The following is a 9,914-nucleotide window of genomic DNA, read 5'->3' on the forward strand; positions in this document are numbered from 1 at the left end:
TACAGGGAGTAGTGTCATCTATCAATTTGTTCAGATTACAAATCACCTTCAATGTTATCGTGGCTAGTCTCTACAACACCCAGTGGACGTGTATTTCAATGGCAAACTACATCGTGACATCTATCCACAAGCGCCGCAGAAACTAAACAGACACCACCTCGTAAGGCTGTTATCCTAGAGGCCACAAACTATGACCATTCTGAACATGTCAGCATGTGAGACAAAGAAAAGCTATACAATTTCATGACTTGTAGCTACTACTACAAACAGGCCTAAACCACTATGGAAACAACAGGCTACAGTTTAGTCTAACACTGAAAATATAACACCTAGTGAATTCATCTCATGCCTACCTCTAGTCTAGCACAGTGTGAATAACATGGAGAAGCATCCTGTCTCTGGGTCTGCTCCAGGTGGAGAGAGCAGCACTAAACACCCGTTTGAGGCCAAGTTTATTCCTCCTGACTGCTTAGATGAGGTTTGGGCAGTGAAGAGCTGATCCTAGACCTGTGAGTCAAGGAAGTCTCCAGGCCGGAGACATTGTGACGATGATGAGTCCAAGTGAACCATGAAGAGGCTTGGGGGCGGGGATGGGAGATGCGTTTCATTTCCTGGGCCTCGGTTGGTTCAGTCACTGCCCATCACACCCACTCAAGACACACTTCTCCATGGGTGAACATGACCCTGGGAAAGACAGCTGAACCAAGACACACACAGAGACAGAGCGAGAAATCTGGGCTATGCCTACTCCTTCAAGCAGTATCAAAGAAGAGGAAGGAAAGACAAAGACAGACAAGGATACTGGATGGGGATTGAGCACACTGCACGCTTGTTATGAATACTAGGCTTCAAACTTCCTGGGATGTCTAGATCTGGATGTGTCAGATGGTGAAAATGGAAATAATGAACGTGTTGAGGGAGTAAAACATCAGTAGACAACATCACTCAGTCTTCTGCAGCACTTACTATAGATGGGTTATCATCCTGATTAAAACTCATTTAACATTGCCCTGAGTTATCTACCACTTAGTGCTGGGCGGTATACCGTATTTTACTCTATACCGGTATTGATGCACTGACAGCTTTGAGTTTTTACTTTACCTTCTATAACGGTATTTCAATGTTTGGTTTGTAAAATGTGATACGCAGCTCTGGCGTGTATGTCAGTCTCTATAGTTTACGCTGTTTGCTACTTCAGTCATCTCTCTCTCTCTCCTGCTGCATGCCACTAACCACACCAAGCCCTCTGTCACTCGAGGAGAGAGCAGTTGCTCGACAACGGAGTAAGGAGCACTTTCTTTCCGTTCACTCTGCATGGTCAGACCGACGGGCTCCCGAGTTGCGCAGCGGTCTAACTGACTTGCCTAGTTAAATAATAAAAATAAAAAAAGACAAAACAATGTTGGTGGCGTGCTACTTTCCACAAGGGTTCTTTCTATACGCCGGCTATTCCCAAGTTGGGGTACGCAATGCCGTCGCGGGTACACCGAATAAAACTGATACACATTTTCAAAAAGTCCATTTAGATTTTCCAATGGGGCTATACATTTGGGTGATGTTTTTTTAGACTCGTTTCCCTGCCAAAAATAAAATTAAACCATTTAGTGTTCAGCGAAATAACAACAATGTCAAATACAGGTAGCCTAGTCAAACAATTAACATCCAATCACATTGACCGTTACTCTCTCACGACATTTTGAAACGAAACATGCCAATTTGAAAAATAAGCCACGGGAGTTTATTTGAGCGAGACTTAATACAACTTTCGAGTAGTAAGACATGTATAAATGCAACATACCATTAATAAGAAGGGGCTAGAAGCGTCTTAAATGGTGAGCTACCGAGTGGCTAGGACAGGCAAGCCCCATACTATTGTGGAGGACTTGATTCTTCCTGCTGCCGCAGATATGGCTGGGACAATGCTGGTGGATAAGGTAAAAAAAAACTAGATCAAACAACACTGTTTCACGACGCATCAGTGACATGGCAGGAGATGTTTTGAAAAAATTACTGCTTCGCATACAAGCCAGTGAATTATATTTGTTACAGCTGGATGAGTCAACAGACGTGGCGGGCCTGGCACAGCTCCTGGTATATGTCCGTTATGTTTATGTGGAGTCAATTAAGGAAGACATCCTCTTCTGCAAACAAGGACAAAAGAAGAAGATATTTTTAAAGTACTGGACAGCTTTGTGACATCAAATGGACTTTGGTGGTCAAGATGTGTTGGTATCTGTACTGATGGAGCAAAAGCCATGACAGGGAGACATAGTGGAATGGTAACACACGTACGCCACTTGGGTATACTGCAGCATCTACCTTGCTGCCAAGGAAATGCCTGACCGCTTGAAAGACGTTTTGGACACTACAGTGAAAATTGTTAACTTTGTTAAAGCAAGAACACTGAACTCATGTATTTTCTGCATTATGCAATAATATGGGCAGCGACCATATAACACTTTTACAACATACAGAAGTGCGCTGGTTATCAAGGGGCAAAATATGGACACTTTTTTTTTTATTGAGAGACGAGCTTAAAGTTCTCTTTACAGACCATAACTTTCACTTGTCCGACCGTTTGCATGATAACGAGTTTCTCACACGACTGGCCTATCTGGGTGATGTTTTTTCTCGCCTGAATGATCAGAATCTAGGATTACAGGGACTCTCCGCAACTATATTCAATGTGCGGGACAAAATTGAGGCTATGATTAAGAAGTTGGAGCTCTTCTCTGTCTGCATTAACAAGGACAATACACAGGTCTTTCCATCAATGTATGATTTGTTGTGTGCAAATGAACTCAAGCTTACGGACAATGTCAAATGTGATATAGCGAGGCACCCGAGTGAGCTGGGTGCGCAATTACGCAGGAATTTCCCGGGGAAAAAAATACTCACACCCATTCTAGTGTTGAATAAATATTGTATAGTGTGTGTATTGCAGGCTTACAATGATGTCAAAAAAACAAGATTTGAGAGTGCTCTAACCCTGGTGCTAGAGGGTGTACGCAGCTGGAGGTTGAATGTTTGAAGGGGTACAGGACTATAAAAAGTTTGGGAACCACTGCTATACACTATTAGTTTGTGTATCTTACGGTCTGCAAACTATCTGCTTGTTTGTCTTTTCTTTGCAAGGTGTTGCTAAAAATAGTGTTAGCCACTTATGCTAATCACTAGTTAGCTGGCTTGCTAGATTGCTAAATGTTCCAAGAGACAGAGCAAACGCAGCTAACTAATACTGTCTGGTACCAGCGCTGGTGTAGGCCTAGATAAGCATGTTTGTACAACGGTATCTTATCTTAGAGAGGAATAGGCGAAGCATGAATGTTAGCTAGCTACACAAAGTAAGAAAACATGTCATGTAACATTAATTAGGGTCACATGGAAACACTGACCAAGACATTCGTTCTTACCCTGTCAATAATTCCTCCCGGGCTTATTCAAGATGCTGACCACTATATTCTAACCATTGATGGTTTCTGACTTCTAAACTTGAAATATCCTTATTCATGTTACTGTGGGAGACGGAAATGCAGAACATTTACATTGTCAAGAACATGTTATTGTTAGACATCCTATGGAGAGGAGAAGGGCCACAGTCGGGTACAAGTCAACAGGACAGCCGTGAGTTTCGGAAGAGTGAGGAATTTAGGCCGAGGTCAAGTCAGATGAAGTGAGAAAGAACAGGCATCGCTAAAGTCCTGTCTAGCAACAGATATGTATTGGCTGTCCAGATTTGTGAGGAGACTCCGCATAGGAGGAAAGTTTAAATACCAGTGCTTGTGTAAATATGTCTTTGTCTTATGCAGCTGCATGGCCCAGCGGGTGAATAAACTTGGTTTGAGCTTTACTAGTCGTCCGTGAGTTTTACTCTGTTTATTTAGAACCTAACACTATAGAATAAGAATAATTATTATATTTCCATGATTCCAATAGTTCACCAATTAACTAGGCCTATATTGTTTGCCCATATCATGCTTCGTGGCACAGCGTGGGAATTATAATTAAAGTGCAGGGAATGCAGAAATGTATGAAAATTATTTTTGCTTGGAGTAGGCTTGAACACGGTAAACGGAGAAAGGCTCATTGAAATCACTTATAAGTTATGTGTTACCCCCCTAGGGCCATGAACTACGCATAAAGCATATTTACAACGATTATTAAAAAAACATCATAAATGTCAAAGACATCGTGATGTGATATTTTGTCCATATCGCCCAGCCCTACCACCATTTTGTCCTATTTACTGTTGGCAGTGTAACTGACATGACTGATAGTATTGTATTGATAGAAATATAGGAATGCACACACTGATCAAGATATCAGTCATGTCTCTACCCTAGATGGCAGAACGTTATCTTGAATCATGTGATATCCCGGGCACCCTCCCTCTCCGGCCACTGGACCTTTGAAACCGATAACTTCTTGTCGACCATGGCCGTAACCTCAGGAACTAACGTGATGTAACGGGGGGGAGAGAGACGTCGCCTGCAGTCTGATGAAGTTCAATTTCGCCGTGGATTATCCCCATGAGTAAACCCATCGAGATAATTTCTGTTTTGATGTGAAATCTAGTTGCACGAATTAGGGTATTTCTATTCATGTTTCCCTATCTGGACACTCGTGTAAAACAAATTGAACTGTGTTCAGTTAGCGACATGGTAAATGTCACCCACTTGACCCTCATTGGACACGACTGTCTGAGTAGGTTTGGTGGGAGTAGGTTTATTTTGGTGTTAAAGTACTATGAAGCTATCCAGATCATTTCAATTCAATTGAACATTGAGATTGAAAATGCATGTCAACCTTGCTGCTTTTTTTTTGCATCCCCTGAAATCTCCCCACCCACACCTGACCCTCCTACATTAATGACCCTAGTCTGCAAGTGCTTGTGGTGCCTACAGGAAATGTTCAATTAAGACAAACTGCAGCATCCATATAAAAATAAACCCACAGGCATACAAACACTTGACTTGTTCTGTATGCAAAACAGAAAGACAAATTGTCCATTCAGAACTAACACACCCCCATCCCCATAGCAGATGTAAGGAATATCACTACAAGCCACATACAACAACACAGGCTAATACTGAGGCGTTTTCCCTAAATTAACAGTGCCCACTACTAAAACGGCATGCATTTAAGGAGTGCCTGGTCTGACTCATGAGGAAGACACACAGAGACGTCTAAGGGAACTCACATCATCTTGAGCTGGTGGAGAAACCCATGTGGAACCATTACCCACCTTGTATTCTCACATGTCAAGCCATCTGTGTAAGATGATTAAATTCTTCATTTTGACAAGGGAGACTGATAGATTTATATAGACCCTAGGTATTGTATAGGCCCTAGATACTCACTACCGTACGTTTCTCTGGATAAGAGCGTCTGCTAAATGACTCAAATTGAAATGTATTGCCTGGGGATGAAATTGACAATGGTATGACTGCAGATTGGGGTCTAATGGTTGCTATGGAAGGCAGAAGAAAACACCAAATTAGACTGAACTCTATGGCCCTATAAAAACCTACTTTGTTAAATTGTGGGTGCTATAGCTTGCAAAATAAACAAATGTAACTCTAGGTGATGACAATAATACTGTTTGTTTTTAACATTAAGACTCTTTTCATCAATAAACTACTTTCGCTTCATGTTTCAGAGTATCGCACCAACCCTACAATCCAACACTAAAAGTGCAAAGTCTAGTGAGCGTCAAAACCCTCTATTAGGCCAGGGACAACAGAAAGTTACACCGTGACAGTGTCCCTCTTTGCCAGTCAGAGTTCAAGAGCACCAGCCTGCACTGTATGGCATCCCCAGCTTGAGGTCACAGCAAGGCTAAGGACGCCATACAAACAAGGCCTAAAAATATGAGTCACATAAGCAGATATAGCTTAGAAAACTGTGTTAGAAATTACCATGTCTCCAAGGGTCCTTGGGCTCCACTGCTCCAGAGACAATATCCTCATCTGAAGGAAAAGTCACCCTCTTGCCATTTTTGTGGTTATCATCCCCCTCATCCAGGGCTGGAGAGAGGACCTCTCCCGGGGCAGTGACAGGTGGAGAGTCCTTCTGTTCTGAGGGTTTCTCAGGTTCGTTGTCGGTGACAGCATCTGGAGTTGATGAATCTGGATTGGTACTGCTAGAGGATGTCTCCTCTGCTAGGGATGGTCCCTGGTCAGTAGGTTCTGACTCCAAGATGCCACTTTCATCCAGACTCAAATCCACACCAATGTCCATATCCCCACCATCATCCCCTTCCTCAATAGCAAACATAAGGGCCAATGGTGTTGTATCCTTGATTCTCTCTTCTTGGCGTTGGTCGTCATGATAAACCTCAAAGTCAGAACTGACTATTGCAGGGGTATCTGGGACGCTGTTGTTCTTATTCCCATTCACTTCGTCGATTTCTAGTGTCTCTTTTGACCGGTGGTTGTCCTCCCTTCGTGGGTTGTCTGTGAGCTTGGCTAGAGAGGACGTGTTGGCAGCCTCGTTGCCAATGCCTTGCTTACACAAATCTCCATCCATCAGTTCCGAGAGCCGGGGTAGGATCTCTTGCGAGTTATTGGTAGTATTGTCACCAACATTATTCTTCATTTTGACATTGCACAAATCTAGAGCTTGCTCCTCGACATTCATATTTTCATTTCCAGGAAGATAGTGTTGGCAATTGACTGGATTCGAGAACTCTGTACTTGACACAAGATATTTAAAGTGATGCCTTCTGAGTAGATGTCAGTCTAGCCTTTGAATGCTGGTCTTTGATTCTTCAATAGCTAACATAATTTGTCAAATAAGTGCTTTCATCAAGAATGTTTACAACTTTGTCAATGACAATATAAGTGCTTTTTGAGTGTTAACGTAATTGATTGACAAAACAGCTATTTGTGCCCACACACACACACACACAACTATTTCAATAGATAATTTCGCATATTATTGACAACTTTCAAGCAAGCAAATGTAACTGTTTGACACGTGATGCGTGCCTGCAGTTCAGAATATTTATAGCCTGAAATTGTAATTTCAGAAAACCTTTGATAAATTGACCATATCACATGTCCAGGAACGGTAAATTGTTGTGAAATTACCAAGAGGTAAAGGCAACACCTCGTGTCAAACGACCGTGACAAATCCTCGTAACCAAGAAACAATGTATTCTGCTGCTAGTCTCAACCTAGTTTACTTGTTTGGCTAGCTAACTTCACGCTAGGTAACCACGATAGATATCAACAAAGTGCATAGATAGCCGTTTTATGTTACAGTATTCTGTATTTTGTTGGTCAGCACACTCTAAAAGTGGATGTGGAAGCTAGCTAACGTTATAGCTATATTTTGGGTGACCAGCTAGCTAAAACTGTACCCACAGTGCCTCCATTACGTTAGCAAAATACTATTTCATGTGCATGAAGCTAGCTAAAGTAGTTGCCCAACAATGACATCTAGACCGGTGTAGTTTTATGCACCTTTCGGTAAACCCAAATGCTTTGTTTTCGAGTCAATCATTCTATTTCAAGAAAAATAATTTCCGAATGTCGTTCGCGGTCTCACCAGAGCACCTCGCATCACAATCCTCGACTAGGCAAGGAAAAAAACAAGCGTCATAGTCCGGAGCATGTTTCGTTCTCGTGCCCAAATGATTTAACTGTTGAACAATAATCTCCTTTTTGGTTGTTATTTTAAAACAAAGACATGCCGCTTATTGACGTTCCCCGAGAAGCGCTTGAATGTAAAGATGCTGTTTTCTCCTCGTCCTTGTGCTAGCTAACGTTAGCTTACTCAAGTCCAACAACTGTTTGTTGTCCATACGTCATCGCATATCCAGGGGCATGGAGTTTCCACTAGTTACCACAGCTACAAAGTTATGTCGAAAACATTGAAACCAAAATTCTATTGTTGGTCTTAATTTAAGGTTAGGCATAAGGTAGGCATGTGTGGTTAGGTTTAACATCATATTTGAAGAATACAAATTGTAGAAATAGGCAGGTTTTATTACTTTGTGGCTGGGGTAACTAGTGACGACCGGGGGGGCATGTTCAGTAGACGTTACGTCGCAGGACGCTGCAAATAGAAATGTAATACATAGAACGGTCGTGGGATCGCTAATACGTTTGACACAGAACACTTCTAGTTCGTATATTCTATTTCTATTTGCAGCGTTTTAAAATGCTAAAATTATTATGCCACTTGCTGGTCATTTGGTGTTAGTACTTTCGCATAAAAACATAATCAGTTGAATCATAGATATTTACTGTCGCAATATATGTTACAAATATTTGTGTGCTGATGTGCTGTCTGACAATAAAGTGTGATGCACATTGGCAAATCACCGTCCCATGGCCCTTGCAATCAACCTAGTCAAATTGTGACATGTAGACACAACTAGGTTTCCACTAGATAACACAGCCACTAAGTCAACATTGGCTTTATCGTAAAAATAGAGAGAAATTGTCGAAATAGGCGGGGTTTATGACTTTGTGGCAGCTAATGACCACCACACAACTGTACAGAATGATGACAGACAATTCTGTAATTACGATATAACTAACTTTGAAAATATCCTCATATTTGCATCATGTACCATCAAGGGTGACAACAGTGATAATTGAACTGATCTCCACCTGACACAGCCAGAAGAGGACTGGTCACCCCTCAGAGCCTGGTTCCTCTCCAGGTTTCTTCCTAGGTTCCCTGCCTTTCTAGGGAGTTTTTCCTAGCCACCATGCTTCTACATCTGCATTGCTTGCTGTTTGGGGTTTTAGGCTGGGTTTCTGTATTTGTGACATCGGCTGATGTAAAAAGGGCTTTATAAATACATTTGATTGAAATAAATTTGATTCATTTGATTTGAGAAAAACTTTTTTGTTTTCAGTTCCACCACCTACAAATCCCAATTCAACTCATTGCATACAGACTCAGATGGTAGTGTTGGTGAACTCTGAATAGGCCTACCAGTAGAACACCGGGATGGGAAGATCAATGGGTCAATTGTTTATCTCCCCCTAAAAAGGGACAGACCATAGAGATACTATTACATTACTAGTCTAATTCCTAATTTTCTGGGACAGCCTCACAATAATTAATTGATTAGATTGTTGGATCACACTTACAGTGTCCTTATGACATACAGTGTTATGTGAACACAATGAAATGACAGAAATTTAAAAAAGAACAACTAATGGCAAACTGCCTTCCAGGTGTTATTTGTGTGAACAGTTCTTTATGCACTTAATCAGAATACTGAATGAAACATAATTTTTCATTTCTGTATGGTCTTTGTTTAAAAAAAATATACACTGATTATACAAAACGTTAAGGACACCTGCTCTTTCCATGACATAGACTGACCAGGTGAATCCAGGTGAAGGCTATGATCCCTTATTGATGTCACTTGTTAAATCCACTTCAATCAGTGTAGATGAAGGTTAAAGAAGGATTTTTAAGCCTTGAGACAATTGAGACATGGATTGTGTATGTGTGCCATTCAGAGGGTGCATGGGCAAGACAAAAAATGTAAGTGCCTTTGAAGGGTGTATGGTAGTAGGTACCAGGCACACCGGATTGTGTCAAGAACTGCAAAACGTCTGAGTTTTTCACGCTCAACAGTTTCCCGTGTGTATCAAGAATGATCCACCCCCATACGACATCCAGTCAACTTGACACAACTGTGGGAAACATTGGAGTCAACATGGACCAGCATCCCTGTGGAACGCTTTCTTCTAGGTATTCCTAATGTTTGGTATACTCTGTGTATATAATGGTGAGACAGAAACATCTCCACCTACTGGAATTGAACAGTTTCAATGGCACCTAAATGAATTAACTTCATGAAATGATATTGTACGATCAGTAGAGCTGAATAATACATGATCAATAACTTGTTCTTCATGGATATTCATTAGCATCTGAAACCG

At 41.5% G+C, this 9,914-nt stretch overlaps 1 protein-coding gene across 4 annotated transcripts in view; it reads right to left on the reverse strand.

Annotated features, from left to right (window-relative positions):
• LOC139547687 (protein phosphatase 1 regulatory subunit 37-like) overlaps positions 1–7,818 on the reverse strand; it is a 52,643-nt gene extending 44,825 nt beyond the window's left edge. For all 4 annotated transcript variants that reach the window (XM_071356682.1, XM_071356681.1, XM_071356680.1 and 1 more), the window contains exon 1: positions 5,919–7,818. In XM_071356682.1, the coding sequence (XP_071212783.1) occupies positions 5,919–6,639 (721 nt within the window). In that variant the 5' untranslated portion in view covers positions 6,640–7,818. The remainder of the gene's footprint in view (positions 1–5,918) is intronic.
• Between the last annotated feature and the right edge of the window lie 2,096 nt (positions 7,819–9,914).

This window comes from Salvelinus alpinus, chromosome 21 (assembly GCF_045679555.1).
Source record: "Salvelinus alpinus chromosome 21, SLU_Salpinus.1, whole genome shotgun sequence".
Lineage (NCBI taxonomy): Eukaryota > Metazoa > Chordata > Actinopteri > Salmoniformes > Salmonidae > Salvelinus > Salvelinus alpinus.